The sequence below is a fragment of the Melanostigma gelatinosum genome, assembly GCF_949748355.1.
Source record: "Melanostigma gelatinosum genome assembly, chromosome: 1".
Lineage (NCBI taxonomy): Eukaryota > Metazoa > Chordata > Actinopteri > Perciformes > Zoarcidae > Melanostigma > Melanostigma gelatinosum.
The window spans coordinates 3,334,087-3,355,932 of record NC_136634.1 but is presented as its reverse complement, the minus strand read 5'-3'; the positions used below and the strand labels follow the sequence as shown (position 1 = coordinate 3,355,932).

General features: G+C 44.0%; 1 protein-coding gene across 2 annotated transcripts; it reads left to right on the top strand.

Moving 5' to 3' along the window:
• Positions 1-1,412: 1,412 nt before the first annotated feature.
• tmtc3 (transmembrane O-mannosyltransferase targeting cadherins 3) lies at positions 1,413-21,449 on the top strand. Of its 2 annotated transcripts, none has more exons than XM_079277006.1 (14): positions 1,413-1,429; positions 2,313-2,526; positions 3,068-3,286; positions 7,323-7,422; positions 7,903-8,018; positions 8,843-9,015; positions 10,944-11,196; positions 13,834-13,982; positions 14,166-14,286; positions 14,441-14,552; positions 15,886-15,989; positions 16,152-16,321; positions 17,269-17,495; positions 18,899-21,449. In XM_079277006.1, exons 2-14 carry the CDS (start codon positions 2,338-2,340, stop codon positions 19,738-19,740), a joined length of 2,775 nt encoding a protein of 924 aa, XP_079133132.1. In that variant the 5' UTR covers positions 1,413-1,429; positions 2,313-2,337; the 3' UTR covers positions 19,741-21,449. The 2 variants fall into 2 exon arrangements, with proteins under 2 accessions (XP_079133132.1, XP_079133131.1); XM_079277005.1 differs by having other exon boundaries at positions 1,429-1,559.
• The last annotated feature ends 397 nt before the right edge of the window (positions 21,450-21,846 follow it).

Here is a 21,846-nt window from a genome sequence, read left to right as displayed (position 1 = left end):
GATAGTTCACTAGCGGCAGTTACATTTGTGACGACGTTAAGGGAGCGTTTTAATCTAATGTTTGTCCACAAACTGCTAACGTTACAAGAAACTCGTGTTCATGAATTAGCTAGCTAGACGTTGTGATTTATGGTAGTTAAATACTTCAACCAAAGTGTGTAAAGTTAGTTATCTAACATCATTTAGCTAACATGTCCCTGATTGAAAATACAGGCTAACATTTCAAGTGATCCTGAGGTTTCCATGATGTGACGCTTCGGCTGCTAGGTTACCGTTGACAACACCAGCAGTGACTTGGTACGCTAACTAGCGTTAAGCTAGTGCACAATGAATAAAACAGCTAGTAAAAAAACAATGAGTGGAGCCTCTTCAGGGATATTAACCAAACTCTACAGCTACGACGGATACAAAGTTACAACACGGTATCTGTAAGTCGCACTTTAACAACTTTGTATTGCGTTTTATCGAAACGCACCGAGTCTGTCTTGGCTAATAACGTTTTTAACTTGCGCGGTCACCTCTGACCCGGAAGTGATAGTTACAGCCCGGAAGTGATAGTGATGACTCGTTTGGGCAATAGAGCATGTAATAATACAATGTCAGGAATATGCAGTAGGAGCTGGCTCAAGTCGTGGCAGCGGCAGCTAGTAGAGGCACTTCCTGTTGCAAGCTCAGCTGCCACGACCGTGGCAGCTGAGCCCGCAATTAGCTTGTTGACAAAAACAAGTGGCCATACCATTATAATTCTGCCTTTTTTCAATAAACTAATAACAACTACCAACAGTCATGCCTTCAATGACCTTAATGCATTGTCACATAATGTCAAATAACGACACATAAAGGCTAAACTACGGCGGAATCCGCTCCGAAATGCTGGCAGCTGCCACAAGATGCTAGTGGCAGCTGCCACAAGATGCTAGTGGCAGCTGCCACAAGATGCTAGTGGCAGCTGCCACAAGATGCTAGTGGCAGCTGCCACATACAGTGGCAGTCACTTCCTGTTGCAAGCCCAGCTGCCATGGAAAGTCGTGGCAGCTGCAGCTTGCAACAGGAAGTGCCTCTACTAGCTGCCGCTGCCGCGATTTGAGCTTGCCCTTTCTCGGAATATGAGCAGGAAAGAGGGCAGCTCATTGGAGATCTCGGCAAGATGAAGGTACGGCTGGATATAGTGGGTATTCTGCAAAATAACTCAAAAAGTGAATGTTATCAAGTATTATTTCAATATCTAAGATTAATTAATAGTATTAAGAAAATATGAGCTCGTTGTTTTGTTTTGTTTCTTTTTTCTTTTCCTTTTGAATTTAATTTTGTATATACTCATCCTATTAGACACCCTGATCCACACTCCATACCAGTTGGTGGCGGTAATGCACCAATTCATTGTTTGCCAATAAACCTCAAAAAAGAAGAAGAAGAAGACTCGTTTGGGGTAACGTTAGCTCTCCCAAGTGGAATTTCGCTATCTGAATTGTTTACTCCGTATGTGTGTTAACTGTTAACCATTCAACAGTGTCTGATACCACCTCTGCAGTCACCGTTTTCCCCTTTTTATAGACACGGTAGGTAGGACATTTAATTAAAAAAAGACATACAACACATCTGCGTCCAACGTTATCTGTCTCAGAGACTGCTATCAACCTAGTTAGCATTAGCTAGGTGCTTTATCGCTATATCTAATGTTGTGTTTCAGCAGCCAGTCTGAAATTGCAAGAGAATGGTGTTTGGGGCTTTTTGTGTACTCTTATATTGCCGCGGTCGAGCGATAGCAATGTGTATTTCATTAGTTTGACCAATGTCTGCCCTTAGATAACGTTAGCTATTTAAAGAGGATAGAGTGAACTTGCAAATGTTCTAGGAGGCTGTTACGGTCCATCCTCCACTGCTTGTGCTCTTTTGCAGCCAGCTGTTACTGTAAAGTTACCGGTTGCTAGACTGTTTATGGGCTAAGATCCCCATCTGTAGTTTTACTGGTCGGGTACTTTATCTGACAGATTATTCGCCACAATTCGAGACTAGAATGAAACAAAACACGATATTAAACAGGGTGGCAGATTATAAGGGTGCTAAAAGTGAGTGAGTAGGACCACCACATATTTAAGCTACCATAACGGGGAGTGAGTATTGTGAAAAGGATGCTACATAAGAGTAAAAAACATGGTCATTACTCGCTGTAACATACTTACTATATGAGGTTTCGTAATCTTGCCCTACTAAGTCCTATGAAAAGATGCATCGTCAGTATGATTTAATGATTGCTTTGAAAAGAAAAGTACAATCAATGTTCGTCAAACCTCTTTGTTTTTCCTGCACAGTGATCAATGACGGCTTTGGTCAGCCATGGCTGTCGTGTCACGGAAGGAGATTTTACTTTTGACTGGACTGGTGGTGGGGTGTTACTGGAACAGTCTGTCGTGTGGCTTTGTGTTTGATGACGTCTCAGCGATCCTCGACAACAAGGACCTACGGCCCTCGACCCCTGTCCGCAACCTGTTCCTCAATGACTTCTGGGGAACACCCATGGCTGAGGTAGATCATGGTCCATGACACACCTCTGGGGTTCATCCGTATGGGCTTACTTTTAGTTTACACTTCATTGATGAAAGCTGTGGCATTTATCAAGCATTTACATTGAGCTGAGTTTAAGGGGTGGTTTATGAGCAGTTTTATTTAGGTCACTAAAGTCCAGTTCAACTTCATTTGCAACCTCCTATTAACTTGACTTTAAAATTGCTAAGATTGGGAGCATTTTGATTGCTCAAAGGCTCTCAAAATGGGGACACCTAAGCCGGCAACTCGTAGGCAACGTTGATCAATAATGGTACAAACTATTGCAACAGTGCTAACAGTGAGGGGGAACCGGAGGGTGGGTCCTACGCTTCCACGAAGATGCGTTGGTTTAAAAGAAGTATCAATATTATAGTCATATCATTTAGTTTACAGCTCAAAAATATGTCCACTTGATCTTAAAGGTGAATTTGTGAATCACTCAAAAGCTTCACTAAACATCGGTCTGCCTTTGAATGTTTCTCGGTCCGTCAACTGATAAATTGTACATGTTCAACTACAGGAGAGGAGCCACAAGTCTTACCGACCCTTGACCGTACTCACCTTCCGACTGAACTACCTCTTCAGTGAGCTGGTGGCAGCTTTCTACCATCTGCTGAACGTCGTTCTACACGCCGTGGTGTGTGTGCTTTTCCTGCGAGTGTGCCGATTGTTCCTGGACAAGACGTCCAGCCTGGTGGCAGCGTTGCTGTTTGCCGTGCACCCCATCCACACTGAAGCTGTAAGTATACGTTCACTGGGTCAAGGCACTGTATGTATGTAATGTATGTAATGTTATGGCAGAAAATAACTCAAAGCTGCCGTTCATAACTTTACCTGTTATATTGATGTTTTTATTCTTTCCTTCAATAATTTAAACAAAGACAAAAGAGTATAATTCAGATACTAAAAGTACTATTTACGTTTGAAATAGTTTTGGCCCCAAAAGAAGATTGAAATAATTAAAACTTCCAAATACCCGTTGGTTTGAAATTAGTTTTCCAGTACAGAAAAGCATAAGTGACCCTCGATCATTGCTCTTTGAGGTATCCGTTCTTCCATTCTTTTGTGGCGTTTTAAGAATAGCTTTGTTTAAGCAACACACCTGTTCATATTCAAGCTTGTAATAAGTATTGTGCACTTGACAGTAAAACTGTAACTTGTTCCGATTTAAATCTACACACATTTTGATGCTAAATTTCCAGATTGTTCTACCAATGACTGGTGATTTCTTATATTCTTATTCAGCTGTTGTTCAAGTGGATCCTCGTCTCTTTCTGCCCTTTCAATTGTCAGTCAGGTTGAACCATTGGACAGCGTTTTGTTCTCCATCCACAAAACAATATATTTTTTTGCAAACCCTTCATGCAAAATAACATCTATTTGTAAAGAGGACTTTCAACCTTCCAAAAGCAGGAAAGACAATACCAAAATATGAAGAGTAGTCTCAGTAAATCAAGCTTTGTGCAGGCGATCCCAAACGTTTGAGCGGCAGTGTGCATACATACGATTACAAACTGAAACGACAGTCACAATTGCTGTGTTGAACTGATCCACTGCTTTATTTTTGTTGGACGTTTGAAGAGGTTTCTTTGCTGATTTAAAGTGGTCTTCTGAACTTGTAAAATCGCTTCTTTAAAGGGTTGCATTTCCTGTTAAAACAACCAGCAATTTAAAGTATGGAGTAATTGGTTATTAGCTATGGTTTTAAATGAATGATGTTTATTGGTTGGACTCTTCGGGTTACCTCCAGTGCAGCACAGGGTCATCAGGACACACTGTTTTCCAGGAAGTAGCATATGACTTCGGCAGGAAATACCAAGCACTCATCCTCCCACACCTGTTGCTCCCCCAGGTGTCCACCAAACTGGAGAAGACCTGGGGCACATCCCAAGTCTCTTATTTAATTAAGAGACTTGGGATGTGGCCCAAGTTCTAAGTACATTGAATGCAGCAGTGCCATCGTCCACACAAACCTGTGCACCATTCCTCTGTTCGACTTTAACCTTCAACCTGAGCGTAAATTGAGCTTAACAAAACATTCTTGGTACGTTTCAAACCAGGTAACATTGCAAAGCAATCCTCCGTTCACAGGCACACATCTAAGGCTGTAACTCCAAACAGCACGGACTCTGTGGTTAAGTACAACCGTCCACAAATAAGTCTCAGAACAAAGAAGAGCCGACACATGGGGTCAGACCTCAGTGGAGCTCCTAGGAACAGGAAGAGCAAACATAGTTTCGAGGTTAGGTACAATAATATGTACGGTATGTGCTGTACTGTGTGCTGAACAAGGGATTAGGAAATAATTTGTCTGCTGCTGACAGCTCTCTTATGACCTTATCATCTCAGTATTGCTCCAACATGCCCAGCAGTGTGGGCGGGGCTTCTGTGACACTGCATCAGTGCTACTGTGTGTGTGTGTGTGTGTGTGTGTGTGTGTGTGTGTGTGTGTGTGTGTGTGTGTGTGTGTGTGTGTGTGTGTGTGTGTGTGTGTGTGTGTGTGTGTGTGTGTGTGTGTGTGTGTGTGTGTGTGGTGTTCTCCGCAAGATGGATACTAAAGATGTTTCTTTCATCCACAAAGAAGCTTAATTTAAAATCACAATGTTTTTATACCTTTAAAAAAAAAAAAAAGAAATGCGACCGTGAACAGTAGGTGTAAAAAACGAAACTACATGAGTTTGTGTTTTTTTTAACTAAGATTCTCTTTGGAATTGAAAGTTGCTTGTCACAGCCGTTTATCGTGAATGTTATCGGGACCATCAAGTTTACTGAACGCCATCGGAAACTGAAAGCCTTTTGCTTGTTTATCATTTGATCTTGTTCTCTTCTTAAGGGCCTGTCTAAAAAAGCTTCTTCCCCAATTAGGGCGTGTAATTCACCCTATTCAACACAGCTGACCTGATGACCAGACAGGCCCGACCAGAGGAGGAGAAACAGAGCAAACATTCTGCTTGTCGGGGTGGAGTGCAACTGTTACACAGCATGCACCACTGAGCCAACCGTCCTCATGGTGTCCTCTAATCTACGCAGAGTCTCTCAGACTTCTTGAATGGAAACAATTTGCCTCACAAATGAGCCTTTAGAGTTAGTCCAGCAAACGCCCTTCACGTTATCGCCGTCTGGAATCTCTCTCTGAACGGATCATTTGTTTTTGAGTTGTGCTCCGAGCACTGACGGTCCCTTCATGATAAGTGCGCACAAAGACTCCCTGTGTGCCCCCATGTCTTTCTCAGTGGCTTTTGTGGTTATCTGGCTTTTTGAATGGAGACTATAGTTTGCTTTCTGAAGTATTTCCAAGAATCTTCCAACATAAATCATTGAGTGTGCTCCACAGTATATCAAGGCTCTAAAATGGCTGCGCTGGGAAAACACTCTTTGAAAAGCTGCACCCCAACACAGAAAATGACAAAACCAAAACTGTGGTTTTCCTTTTTTTATATTATGTGAGCGAATCAGAGTATTAAGTTATGAGGGCCACTGCGACAAAGTTAAAGCATAAAGGAGCTCTGTACTTATTTAGACAATTCAGCACTTTTTACGTGTGTAAACACAAGCAGTGTAATCATACCAAGACAGTGAATGTTTAATGGTACCCTGGGCCGTGCATTTGGCCACCTTATCAAGTGAGCCAACGCAGTAGCGTGGCTGCCTGATAAAGGAAGTGCAGGTAGGTACTTGCGCAGTGTTTCTTTTCCATTGTTTTATTCACAGGCCACACCATTCACAGCGATGCATACCAGTTGTTGGTTTCAGCTAAACGGGCAGCCGGTTCTGAGAACAACGCACGAGCCTCGTTCGTACATATCTCCTGTCTTACGAGATGGACGCATGTGTGGTTTTTAGATGCGTCTACTTCCAAGAAGCCATGACCTTTTGGTCATGGTGGAAGTGAGAATGTCATTTGTTCCACACGAGGGCAGTCATCATTTACACAAGTGACAGGCGTTGATGTCAGAGGCTGCTTTACGGAGACGTATGTGCTCGTTGCCCGCTGAGGAGATTTACACGACTAGACCTGTTTTCACAACTGGATTCGAGGGCTTTAACACGTGGACTCTGGTTCCTGCCAATTGTAGACGCGTGTAATGTTCTCAAAGAGATTAGAACAGAAAGTTGTCCTCTGTCCTGAGGTGTATTGGAGGATTTATCTGTGGTGGTTGTCTCATGTGCTGCTGGGAGGCGCTGACACCTGAGAGCTCGTGGCAGAGTGAGGTTATTGTTCCTCTGTTGTCTCCCAAGAGGAGGAAATTAGTTCGGATGAAGCAATTTCCCTAAATCTGAGACAGACATCACGATAAACACGTGTAAAACATTAGCCTGAGATAAAAACACAAAGACATTCACTGCATTGAGAACTACAAACATTCTGAAAACATACACACAGTAGTACATAAATCACAGACGCATCTCGTTTAACATATACAAGGAAACATGATCGGTAAAAGCCTGCAGCTGAGTGGCCCCTGCCTGCGCTAAAATGTCTTTGGCGGGGGGGGCTCCCATAATCCTCCCTGCCGTTGTAAGTAGACTGAATATTTAACCTGGACCTTGACCTTCAGGTTTCCAAACCAGCTGGTAACACCAAAACGTAAAATGGACTCTACAGTAGCTCTATTATAAGGAGCAGCGTGGTATTTTCAATCTATATGACTGAACATGCACCCTTTTTGCAGACTTTAAAATAAATTCATCTGCACTTCAACAAGACTTTAAATGAACAAATCAGTGTGGCTTGGCAGCAGTAATGACTCTACGATATATTGTTGTATCATCAGGTCACAGGTGTGGTCGGCAGAGCTGAACTTCTTTCTTCAATCTTCCTCCTGGCTGCTTTCCTGGCCTACACTAAATCAACAAGTGCGAACCACTCTATCGGTAAGTCTCGTGTGCTTCACCAGTCTCTCGCTGAATTGTGTCGCATGTACAAGATGTGCTGGCTTCCTGTCATGCAAGTTAAGACATTATTGCAAACACTGAACAGACGCAGGACACCGAAACCCCAAATTCACACATTAACTGTGTGACAAAGGTGATTCAGTGTTAACCGGAAAGGCCGATGGCAATGCTGCAGTCATCCTCATTCATTCATTCATCAGCAGTAAGAGTCAACAGTCACATGTTTGTGTGAATAAGGAGGTTTGTGGTGACAGGCAGGGTAGGGTTAGGATCAAATACCAGGCTCAGTGGAATAATATGTGTTTGATGGCCAAATAAATCCAAATGCATGACTGATACTTCCTGACTGGACATATGGATCGCCTTCAAAGAAGTCTGTACCAAGAATTTCCCCTCTTTGTATATAAAAGGTTGTGCACAGCTGTCTGTTATTTGTGTATATGCTGTCTTTTCTTCCAGTGTGGGCCCCCATCGCTCTGACAGTGGTGCTAGTGGCGGCAGCAACACTGTGTAAGGAGCAGGGAATCACCGTCATCGGCATCTGCTGTGTCCACGAAGTGTTCGTTGCGCAAGGGGTAAGGCTCCGCCTCCGAAACTTGGTCACACCTGTGACGTCAAACTCTAGAGTTCTTTTTAAGCCTGAATTTAAAGTTTGCGTTAACAAGCAGTTGCCATCTGGCTGAGGTTAAGGTTCGATTAGGTAGTATATCGGACGTACTGAACATATCGAGCACTAAACCAACCCCAAGCAGTTTCAGGGCGCTTTTGACTCACTATGGCCTCGTCTTTCACTCCAACATACAAGTCCTAGCCAGCCATAGCGTTGTGTTGGGACAAACTCATACGGACTTCTGAAAATATTATAAGCTAATAAAATCAGCGTCTGACGATAGCCGGTGACTTCCGAGATTGCATTTCAGCCAATGCGTTCCGCCTCTTTTGCTCTCCACACAGACTCGCATTCAACCAAACCCTGTTCCAATCGTGATTGGTCGAAAACACTCTGACTACAAACAGAAACCGGAACTCTTCCGACAGCAGATCTTGTCTCGTTGCCGATGAATGCAGAATCTGTCCCTACAGATTAGTCTCAGCCAAGTCATTAACTCAATGAGGAGCACCGTATGCAATCATTTGTACAGGACCTGGTTATTCTGAGCGAGAGTTTAAATGATGTAGCATTCGGGGGGTTCGGGTTGAATAGAACTCATTTAAACTGAGATTTGGTTGTTTTTTTCTGACTGAAGCATTCATCAGAAATGAGTTCAGTTTGTTCCCGTTTCTGCCTTTGATAAATAGGTGTGCAGTTCAAACCGTTGGCAGGTTTTTGGGGAATGTCATTTGAAGTATGAATAAAAATGGTTGAGTTGACCATTCCTTCCTGTTGCTATCCTCTCAGTTCACCTTGCCCATGCTGTTCGACACCCTGCGGCGAGTGTTGCAGGGTAAAGACGGCTTCCCTTACGCTGTCCTGCAAACTCTGCTGAAGCTCATCGTCCTCGTCATCAGCACCCTGCTGCTCGTCATCGTCAGGGTCCAAGTCATCCAGTCCCAGCTCCCCGTCTTCACCCGGTAAACGGCATTCTCTCATCAGCAGCAACAAAATGCTGAAGCTGCATTTCAGTCTTGCAACCCTTTAAAGCTTTTTCTCCCCGTTTGTCGACTGCGTTGGCTTTTATTGAATTTACAAATCAAATAAAGTTAAAGCCTACATGTCAGTGTTTAATGCGTCAAAGAGCAAGATGTGATTCTTTTATTAGGGCATTTCAATTTGTTTTTAGTGCGTTGTAGTTAAAACGCTTTGGCCAGTTAAAAAAAAAGAAGACGTCTTCCTCTGCAGCTGCTGTGTCTCAGTGAATACAGTCGCAGTCGTGATTTGAATGTAAATGGATTCCAGGATTATATAAACACATTATACTCAAACTACTAGGTTCTTTATTTCAGATTATGTAATAGTTTACATGATGCCTTGTTTTATTTGAACAAAGTAGAGAATCTCCCCACGGCCCGTGACACCCTATGGATGTTATTTACAGTTGTGGCAGACGCAGAACATCTGCTGCAGGCGTTTTTACACGATATCTGAGGCTGGAAATCTGTGACTTCTCTCTTAAAACACCCTAATGTACCATGCGATGATATATTATGTTGATGTGTTACATTGACTCTTGCAGTGTAGTCTATTATATTGGACAACAATGATTACGGTACCAATGTATAATCACATCACATTACTGGTGTCCACGGTCACTTTACCATGTCCTTTGTCTCCAATTGCTCTTTATAGTTTCTATTTATTCTAGTTAATGTTCCTCCTATTATTTACTTCTGTTTCTTTCTATACTCATTTATTTCTGTCCTCTGCTGCAACATCAGTTCACATTGAGGATGAAACAATAGATGCATCTCACTTTTAGTAAACCACGTGACCAGTGAGGACGCTGCGTGGGGGGGCAGATGTCAAGAGGTTCATTGGATTAAGTCTAAACTATTTTGAAATGGTCTGTACAGGATTCCACTTTTATTGCAAAGATAAAATTCCAGACAATTAGCCGAGATGTGCTCATCCCCTAGCCGTTATCCTCGGGATGTCTCCGGATTGTCTGGAAGAATTTCTGTGTTCAAGTCACAACAATGCTGCATATTTAGATTACCACCATCCCAGCTGGGATTATTTGGTAAAGTAGTGGGACCCTCTGCTTTACCAGAGCAGTTCAGATACAGAGACGGGCTGGAGGGGACGGATCGACCAGTTCAGGATCTTTGGATGTCTCCTGGTTTATTGTGACTGCAGGAGAAACCGTCTCTCTTATATCAAAAGCTTTCCTCGTCGGAGCCTTCACCACATATTTATAGATCATTATTTTTGCCTTGCCTGTATTGGGATCACATGCACATTCTGTGAACCTTCCTTTATCAAAATCTAACTTTCTACACGTCACATTTTTCAATAGGAAAATGTGACGTGTAGAAAGTTCTTGCCTTTCCTTTGGCATCACTAAAGAGGAGAACTGCACTGGATTAGCCGTCGATCCAGGCTGGAGGGTTATTAAAAAGGCAAAAGAGTGAGAGTTCATCCCCCAACCGGTATGTTTGGGATCATGGGGAGCTGTGGGCGTGATGATGATGGAGTACAGAGTGGTGAAATGCATCAATCTGTTGCCCTGGACGTGAACATAAATACATGACATCCACTGTAAATCACATGCAGCGTTCTTTGCCGTTCCTTCTCTTTGTTGCCCTGCTGATTTATTAGATGTGGTTATGGAAAGATGGATGTGGAGATACAGATGTACAGTATGTGTGTGTATAGGTATATCTACAAAGATATAGTGCCACTCAAAATGAAAATCAGCAGATTTGGTTTACAGTAGAATAAATGATCTTCATCACTCTGCAGTCTCAGCTTGCGGCCCCTCGTACACCACATGAAACATGCTCTTATCCTCTCCGGCTTTATTGGGTGGATGAACTTGTCTTCTCCGTGTCCTCTCTTGTAGATTTGATAACCCGGCAGCCGTCAGCCCCACTCCCACGAGACAGCTGACCTTCAACTACCTGCTCCCTGTGAACGCATGGCTTCTGCTCAACCCCTCTGAGCTCTGCTGTGACTGGACTATGGGCACCATTCCTCTGGTGGAGTCCCTGCTAGACCTCCGGAACCTGGCCACCCTGGTGTTCTACACGTTTCTGGGCCTGCTAGCTTACCACAGCCTGCGCTACAGACACAGCTCTGCCAGGACTGTCATCATGGTGAGAGATCCTCACGCCCAACAGTGGCACTGCGATACAAAACCAAACACACACACGGCGGGCCGCCGGGCTTACAAAACATTGGCAGAAACACTGACGAGAGTCTACCAGGTAGACACAGCTGACGGCCTCTAATTGATAAACTAATTGATGCGCTTGAGACTCTAATGGAAAATGGCTGCATGTGTCACCGACTATGCGCGCTACGTCATGTCTGCTCACTCTCCTGACCTGGTGAACTGGGACTCGGTTGCACCCTTGCATGCAAGGCACTAAACTTAATCTAAGTTAGCGTCCTTACTAAGACACCCATGGAAATAACAAACTCCATAACAAACTGCTGTGTAAAACAAGTCTTTCCTTTCCTTTGGCTGAGAATAAACTACTAGGGTATCTATCACAGCTCCCCAAAAAGGCCACAAATATTGACGTTCAAATGGTAGTTTATGGACCAGCGTACTTTCTCGTTATATTGAGGGAGCTTGGTGGACTTGCAGGTTGGATGACATAACTCAGAATAATGTCAGCTACACCATGCTTGAAATGAAATGTAGTCAAAGCTGGCTTGTAACCGCGGTAGTTTATTATTATATTCTATGATCAATTTGTCATGAGTTCTAAGCATGTAAGAGATGACGTCATAGGTGAGTTACAGCCGTAGACTGCGCCTCTTTGAAATCAGACTTCCACAGAGAGGAACATATTAGTCTGTCACAGCAGCTCGTCATCACTTCAAAAGTGCTGGAACATGATCTCCAGAGAAGAGTGGGAAGCATGAAGAAAGTACAGGCTCACCAGCCACATCCACCGGTTCACAGAAACTACACATAATTAGAGCTTGTTTTTATGTTTAGCACACTGAGGAAAGTAATGACAAACGAAGAGGGGTAAAACAGCAGGTCCTACTTTAGCGTTGTGCAACAGGCCCGTGGCTCTCTTCCTCGGAGGTCAGTGAACTTCCTCCCAGTGTTGCTCTTAGCTTCAGTTTGGAGAAGGGGACCACAAATCAAAACCAAACACTGCATTATGACTTCTGCAGTGATGATTCTGCTTTGAAATATGTTTCATAACAATATCATACCACATCATCCTACTTAGTTTCATTGCAAGGCCGCCAGCTGTAGCTGTCTGAAGTGTTTTAGACATTCTGCTGGCTGTGCACTAGCGCTACAACACATTATTATCTTCATTAGCAAGTAATATGCTGCTTGTTTCTTGATGAATCATTTAATAATGTAGTCTTTCAACAATATGAAAGGGATAGAATGTCATTTCTTGAGGCCCACACTGGCGTCTGTGTAGTTCTCGTTTCTTTTTCGGTCCAATCCCTGTTTTCTAAACTTCAGCTCTACACACACAAGTTTAAAAGCTTTAAAATAATCATCTTGGTTTTGTCAGACACTGTTGATGTTGGTAGTATATACACGTGATCATTTCTATCAGTATTTATCTAGCAGAAGATTAGCAACAACGAATGTCCTTTTCTGTACGTTAATTATGCTCGACCTAATGCACAAGTACAACTTGTAATTATGGTAAATGAAAAATACTGAAATCATTGTCTTTCAAAAAGCAACAAAACAAAGACGAAAAGCATGTGCCTTCATTACGATCTTTCACAAATGAGATAAAGTCTACTCTACATCTTCATCACATGCAGTAAGATTAAAAATAGTTTAAAAATCATTTAATGGTCATGGATACAGGTACATACATGAAATCTGACCACTGCATTTAACCCATCCTAAGCATTTCGGAGCAGTGGGCTGCGCATAAAGAAGCTGGAGCTCCGGTGGGTCACCGAGCTGAGTCCTGTGGGGACATTTGTCTTGTGCTCCTGAGCGTTCCCATCTGCTGAGCAGCATTGAGCAGCCGTCGGGGCGGCAACTCTGTCTTTTGTTGGGATGGGAGGAAGCTGAACCATCTGGTCCATTTATATATTAAGTATATATAATATAAGTAATATGAACACAGGTCATTATTTTCAGTTCCCACCACATCTCCTGCCAGTATCCCATATATCAACCATGTAACTCCCACAACAAGACACAATGTAATATCCAGACCACTGCATGAAACATGGATAGTTGTTTCTTTTGATTGCACTGATGCTATTTCTAGAAACGGACCGGCCTCCAGCCTGTGCAGGAGGATGAACAACCTCCAGAATCCGATCTCTTGTTGGCACACACGCTGAGACGGATAGATTATACCCCGATCATATCTGATTTAACAGAAACATCAGTTGCTTTGCATGTAGGTGTATTTTAGAGGCTAGATCTTATGCTTATTTATATTATTGTTTCATGTAATAAATGAATCCTTTTGTCTAAATATGTTTATGGTTTCCCCGAGTCCATAGGAAACATCTTAATTACAACTAAATCATAAAAGTCCAAAAACCCAGCTCCAGTCGTCTCATTTGAGAAGCTGGGAGCCGAGAGTTTTTGTTGGAAAATATAGAAAATAGTCAATTAATATGTCGATCAACCAATCCATTATTTGACTTGTTTGAGCCACAGTGGAATCATTTTATAGTCTCTGCAATGTTTGATTGAGCAACACCTGTGAACTTTCCTATGTAGTTCCAGGTGCGTTGCCATACGACTGAAGTCGTTGCTGGTCTCTCTCCTTCAGGCCCTGTCTCTGATGGTCCTGCCTTTTATTCCTGCGTCTAACCTCTTCTTCCCGGTGGGCTTCGTCGTGGCGGAGAGGGTCCTCTATGTGCCCAGTATGGGCTTCTGTGTTCTCGTCGCACACGGATTCAAGATTGTCTCTCATAAAGGGTGAGTGCTCGTCCTAAGTGACGTTACTGTACTGGAGAACTATAACCTGCCTGTTGTGGAAAACCAAAACAAGGTGCAGCCCTTATTACGTTGATAGAAAGTCATAGCTATTGATTTAAAGAACAGTGCATCCGTGTGCTGAAATGTCTGAAGTCTTGAAACTCTTTACATTTCTCTTTGCAGACCCTTGAAGAAGATTTCCTGGTTGATCATTGGGGTGCTGTTAACGACACACGCAGTGAAGACTTTCAAGAGGAATTGGGACTGGGAGTCGGAATACTCTCTGTTCACCTCTGCGCTGAAGGTAAGCTGGAAAGACAACTGATTAGAACACATCTTTGATTCACCTTGTGCTTAAGAGGCCTGATCAAACAGTCCAACAGAGAAATGTTGGGATGGTGATGGATCAGTCTTTCACAAAACAAAACAAGCTTATTGTCATGTTTCTGCCCATTCAGGTCAACAAGAACAATGCCAAGTTGTGGAATAATGTTGGCCACGCTCTGGAGAACCAAAACAACTATGCAAAGGCGCTGCAGTATTTTCTCCAGGCCACTCGCGTTCAGCCAGGTAAGAAGCGGGATCGGGCATTTGTAAATCATGTCGACATTCAGGAATGCAGTGATCATAAACTGCACTGAGGAACAGTCTGCAGGCGCTTGTGGGAGGTATGTGTGACATGTCTAAGGTTTGGTTCCCAGTGGGATACACCGTGTGCTCATAATGTTGGTAATTTATCACCTGTGTCACACGATCATATTTTTACCATCTGTTGATAAGATGTGCTTCCAGTTCTTTGTAAGATAAATGCAGAGCAGCTGATCGTACAATTTCCTCTCCGCTTAGAGAGGAAATAATGCTTTGTATTACCCCTGAAGGATAAAATCATATAAATGTTTGACGAAAGTGCGCATTCGATTTTTATAAAAGCCGATCCCGCGGGAGCGAGCCATTTTAACTTTGCTGCTGGTCGGAGCAAGCGGTCAAAGCTAAAGTGCGGATCCTGTGATTTAGCCAACGCTAAGCAGAAGGATTTAGTGAATAAATACAGTTGAAAAGCAGGTCATGAACCACTCGCCAGCTGCACAGTCTCGCTCTGAGCTGCTGCCGGCACCTCCATCTTTTCTTAATCTATCCGAGCATCTCCTGTAATTGGGAAACTGAAAAGGGCAGGTACTTAAAAACATACTTGGCAGCTGATTGGACGAACCATCCGTCCATCAAACTCTTGCCGACACGAGTCGGGGGAAGAAATAAAACCTCTTTTCCATCGAGAAAAGCCTTCAGTGTCGTTCTTTGCTCTTCTTCAATGAATACATACATTCCAGTTCTGATAGTTAGGAGACAACCTCCGGTTCTGCAGAGTGAACTTGTTGTTTGTGACGTGGTGTTGTAGTATTGAGATATGTAACAGCGGGTTTATTGTTTGATGAATCCATCACTCATGACTACATGCACCTCACAGAACTATACTAAACAGCTACAGTAAGTTAAGCTTCTACCAGCGGCTCTGTTTGTCTTCATAGCTTTGCTTGCAGGAAGCCCGTCAGCTGAGACATCAACTCTTTTGCCGGTTCACCACCCAAGAGTGTTTCCCCGAGATAAATGGTGTAAACACATGAACCCGATGAGGATTTCCTGCTATGCTAATCATCCAGCATCAGTTCTGCTTGTCCTGACTGCCCCAATGGTTTCCAGAAGGATTTATTTTGCTTAAGTAGCTTTTTTTGGCCATTATGTACAAAGTTAACATTAGTGTAGCTTATGTGTGGAATGTGAAACCCAGGCGGGAGCAACACACGGGGTCGGGGGAGGATTAAATGGATTGAAGAAGAACACAGACGAGTGCATGTTTCAGCCCGTAATTGATTTCTTCCTTCTACACAATACAATGTTTCCACAGATGACATTGGAGCTCACATGAATGTTGGAAGAACCTACAAGAACTTGAACAAGTCCAGAGAGGCAGAAGATGCATACTTGGTTGCCAAGTCCCTGATGCCACAGGTATCCCATCAGGTCACATGCAGCGCACGAGTGTTTGGAGCAGTGATCCTCAGTCTCCAGTACAATCTACAAACCTGGCTCATTAAAACGTGTTTATTTCGTGACACTAGGATTAGACAGATCATCATCTCGTCAATGACTTCTCTGTTGGTCGCTCGTCAGGTTATTCCTGGGAAGAAGTATGCGACGCGCGTGGCCCCGAACCATCTCAACGTCTACATTAATCTGGCCAACCTGATCCGGGCCAACGAGTCGAGGCTGGAGGAGGCTGACCAGCTCTACCGACAAGCCATCAGCATGAGACCCGACTTCAAACAAGCCTACATCAGCAGGCAAGATTCTTAACCCTGCATCCGTACGATATCAATCTCTGAGCATGGCTTATCAACCTTTACTCTCCACACATAAACAGGGGAACCTATCCACAAATGTGACGCATGTACTTCTATGGAGCGGGACATATTTATTGTTGTGTTGCCTTTCATCTTTCCACAAAAGTGAACGTGCACTGCTACTCCGACTCGCCCTTTCTGGTCTGTTTGGTTTGACCTCACCCACTGTACCAACAGCCGGCATGAACATTTCAGCCATTTGTGGTAGATGCACTCTGAATCAGGGAAGGTGTCAGGTGCCGTTGGATTTGTTTCTTCAAGTTCTCCTTGAGTGATCTTTGTTTGATTAACTCCAGGAGTGAAGGTGCAGCTGTTGCAGTGCTCGTCACAACTTAAAGTCAGTTACAGTTCAGCATTAACATCATTTTGGCTTCTTAGCAAGCGGACCTGCTCTCTGGAATAAGATCTAAATTCCAACAATAACCAACAGACATACAGCTCCACCTGCAATTCACCAGCAGTGATTTATTTGTATCCATAGCAATCCACATGATGTCTTTGGTAACGTCTTTCCAGTTTGGAGGGGAAGAGTTCCAAAATAACAACCGATTGGTTCACAAACCTGGAAATAGCGCAGACATTCTTGGATTTGAATTTAATACCCTCTTCAGATCCCATCTGCTCTTTCTTCTCTGAAATAGTGTCTGAAATGCTTCAGTGTCTCTAGAGTCTCCTCTCTAGTCATCACCTGAAAAGAAGCTGTTTCGCACTACCTGTCTCAGCTTTCTTTGCCAATCATGTATTCATAGGGGTTGATTATATTCATTATAACTGTATTAGATGACATATTAAATTGGGTTCTTTGTATATGCGACAGGTTTTAATGTGATGTAATAATCCATCTTGTCAAATATATGATTACCCCTCTTGAATTTGATTTGTTTCAGAGGGGAGCTGCTGCTGAAGATGAACAAGCTCACAGAAGCCCGCGACGCCTACCTCCGAGCCCTGGAGCTGGACCGCACCAACGCTGACCTGTGGTACAACCTGGCCATCGTCAACATCGAGATGAAGGACCCGTCGGAGGCCCTGAAGAACTTCAACCACGCCCTGGAGCTCAACCCACGCCACAAGCTGGCCCTCTTCAACTCGGCCCTCCTCATGCAGGAGTCTGGTGAGTGAGGTAGAAGTGAAGAGTTTAGATAGAAGCCGGTCTCCGGCTGGAGTAACAGTAGGACTCCATTAAAGGGCCGTACACGGCCTGCTTCACACCAACTGGCATGAACAAAGAGAATAACCCGACGTTACCTTTAGGGCGTAACCAGGCTCTGAAAAGCTGGCACTTATATTGCAATGAACACAGAGTTCATGGCCAAGTTTCTGTCAGGTGCGCTCTTTACTATGAGCACATTCCTGCTGCAGGTGAATCCAGTGTGAAAAATACACGATATATAATTATGAAGAGCACTTTGAGGCGATCACAATCTACGTACTCTTATGCAGGGTGCTTCAAACTAAATCTACAAAGGAGTCATTAAGACTGCAATACTTCACGTATCTTTAGCGTGTTTTCCTGAACGCTCACCTCGCTGTGACCACGTCAGCACAGGTGTGACGCTTTTTCATTGCAACTCCATCAGTCAAGGGGTTTCTAACACGTTGGTTGTACCGCCATTCAAAAAAACTACTCATTACTAATGATTCATAAAGATTATTTTTCAAATAGTGTTACGCAACATGCTCCATGTTTGCCAAACGCATATAGCTTCCTCCATTCTTTCAAATATTCTCTTCAGTTGCAGTTTCTTTGTTTAGTTTTTCACGAATCCTGAGATGACAGATTATTCTTCTTGAACGTAACCTAAACATCATATAAACATGAATACAGCATTCTCCAGTAGCTTTATGTGTGTAGTCCATTGTTAATACCTCACTTTCCCTCAGGTTAAAGTTCAACACAGCGTCACTGGATCATGAACTGCTGCGCGACACGACACGCGCTCCCACAAATGAGTCTGTCTGAGCTGGGTTGTGTGTTTCCTCATCTGTTTCTTAGCGTTTGATTTCCAGCCGGGGAATACAGGTGCTGAGGTGGGCAGAGCACTAAAGATGCCACGTATTTTCTTCTCATTCCTACTTTTCCTACTTTTACAGAGCCCTTTAATGCTCCAGGGTAAGACTTGTGGTCACTTATCTCAATCGCATGAAGTTGGCCTGCTTTTGGAGAAGCTTAAATGTCTCAACAGAAATCCAATTCAGGTGAACAACAGGCGGGACAGATGCATGCATCGATGAAAACACCTAAACCTCACCTCTAGGTCTTTGAATTCAGCCGCAGAGCTGCTATTTAACAGACATTGCATTTATTTATTTCATTGTATCAACAAATCACACTTCTTGATCCCCCTGTTTTGAATTTATTTTTATTTGTCGTCAGAGCTCAAACTTTGATCTTAATTCTAACAGTTGAGTTATAACAAATAATCATAATCCAGACTTTAAATACCTGTAATTCAATATTAGAGGTGGAATATAAAAATAAATGACTTTATATTATGTCTTTGCTTTCTGTGGCAGGTGAGCCAAAGTTCTGGCCTGAGGCCAACCGTCGCTTCTTGACCTACGTGGAGGAGGAGCCCGAAGACGCCAACGGCTACTTCAACCTCGGCATGCTGGCCATGGACGCCAACGAGAACGCGGCGGCTGAGCGGTGGATGCGTAAAGCCATCGGTCTGCAGGCGGGCTTCCGCAGCGCCCTGTTCAACCTGGCGCTGCTCTACTCCCAGTCCAAACGCGAGATCGATGCGCTGCCGGCGCTGGACGAGCTGCTGCGTCACCACCCGGAGCACATCAAGGGCCTGATCCTGAAGGGGGACATCCTCATGAACCACAAGAAGGACACGCGCGGCGCCAAAGCCTGCTTCGAGCGCATTGTGCGCATGGACCCCACCAACGTGCAAGGCAAGCACAACTTGTGCGTGGTCTACTTTGAGGAGCGCGACCTTCCGCGCGCCGCGCACTGCCTGGAGGAAACGCTGGCCATGGCGCCGCACGAGGAGTACGTGCGTCGTCACTTGAGTATTGTGCGAAGCAAAATGGCCGCCATGAGCGCGGCAGGGCAACCGCTTACTTCAGGAGGGGGAGCCGCCGTATCGGCTGAGGAGGAAAAGCCGGAGAGAGCCGAGGAGGAAGGGAGGGGTGCTGATGCTGTGGGAAAGGGGAATGGGGGGGAGAAGAATGTGCGGAAATCCTCTGCAGAAAGCCTCGGAGGCGTGGACCAATCAGAGTCTTTGGACAGTAGCCAGTCTGACGAGCGGACTACGGGTAAGTCCACTGAAGAGATTAAAGATATAGAGAGAAAAAGGGCCGCCGCCTTGAAGAGACTAGAGGAGATTGAGCGCATATTAAGTGGTGATTGACATTGTGGTAATTTACAGCTGGACTACTTTTACAGAGCCCTTTAATGCTCCAGGGTAAGACTGCATTCTCCCCTTAGAAATGTGTACTCAAAATCAATTTCAGTCATTTCCTTCTTTTGATTTATTCACTTGTTTGCAGGCTGCTCGGCGTGGGCCCATTGATTTAACACTAATCATGTAACGAAGGGAAAATGTTGATCTGCACACGAAAACCCATGTAACAATAAGCACAGATTTGGGATTGTCTATTTAAAGCTGACGGCCGTTGTAGATGCCAGTGTGTGTGTGTGTGTGTGTGTGTGTGGGATTCCCCATGTCGTAGATCTGCAATACAAATGTTTGCTTTTCTGTGTGTGGTCATTGTTTATCACTGGATTTATTTTTTTTTCTTCACTCTGTGTTGTTGTTTTTAAAAGCAGATCGATTGTATCAGGGACAATTAAAGGAAATGACATGTTCCTCAGATTTCCTCAAGGCAGGAGGATATCTGCATCGTCCGGGCCTCAAAATAACCCTCCACACTACATCAGCGCCAGGCTTCTGTTCCGTTGCTTCTTCTAATCTTTATTGATCTCGCTCGCCGTTTCCTGCCACTCCATCATCAGCCTCTGTGCTCACAGATGCCTTCACCTCAAAATTTCATTGGGAGCCCATCTAAGACGATTAAGCCCCCGGCTGTCTCCCATCCCTTCAGACACATTGAAACGTGAATCTTTTTTCCCTGCTTGTGTTGGTAAAATAGCCCATACACACATCGCTCCTGTGACGCACGATCATCTTCATCATGTGTTCCTCATTTTAATGTTCCTCCCACTTTACGGGGGGTGGGGGGGGCTTTTCATAGCACATTCATCCGGCTCCACGGCGATGATGTTTTAGCTTACTGGCACGAAAATAACACTGCGATGTCTTCAAGTGTTTGTAGTAGCCTTTGTGTTCACTTTCTTCAGCATTGACACTCGTGATCCCTCCGAATCAAAAAAACACTCTGCATCTCTCTGCCAGTCTGAGACTGCAGTGGGCGTGCACACAAGTTAAAAACTTTGGAATCAGAAATGCTCATCTCTCCCGTTCTTTCCTCTAAACCGTATAATCCCATAACAATCCTCTGCTCTGATTGAGAGCGCCTGAAGAGGCCAATAGCTCACTCTCAAAAAAAGTGCTTTTCTGGCTGCACAAGTAGTTTACAGCGAACAAGCCCCCGATACTCATGAGCTCAAGTTGTGGCCGGACATGTGATTGTATGGAATTGTAGCTGTGAGGCAGGTCAACTATTCTTCCTCGGAGGATAACGTTAATGTCGTCACCACCCTGTTTCGTTACTTCACAGCGCAATAAAACGATGATCCGCTCAGTGGATCGACGGGAGAGAAGACGGGCCTGTGGTGGTACTGAGGAGCCTTGCTATGCACATATATCTACCACGTACTTGTATCCAGTGTTATTTATTGTCTTTATATGCACTGCAAATGCTGTAGATGTTGTTTACCACTCGCAGTATGCTTTGAATTCACGGTGCGTTATTTTGTCTCTATTATCAATTATGTGTGCTGTCACGTGTACGCCATGTCGGATGCTTTTTCACGTTTAACCAACAGAGCCATGTCAGTGTTAAACACGTCGTAGGTACATCTTTGAATGAGGGAACAGCCTGTTGGCCACCTCATTCTGCTGAGTGGCTGATTTTTGTACAATTTGAGATGGTGGTGGGGGTCTAGGTTATTAAATAAAGTGAGAGGACAACTCAACGCTACTTTGTTCTACTTTGTCTGTTTGCCACGTGTTGATCTGCTGCAGAATTATTTGGTAATGGACATGCTTCATTGGGGATGCACCTATCAGATTTTTGTAGACCCGAGTCCTGGACTGTACCGAGCCGATACCGGAGTTTAACGAACACACACCGCTGTACAGAGTAGCTCAAAGTTACATTAATAACATTGATATTACAATTGTTATTGATGACTGAATGATAGATGTAATTGATGTATGCTTATTCATATCTAATTGTAAAAGTTCTGGACCTTCCTTTCAAGTGAATGGATAATGTTGCCCTGCTGGTTGAAAACCTGGAGGCTCTTTAGTAACGTCTTGCCTAAAATGGAA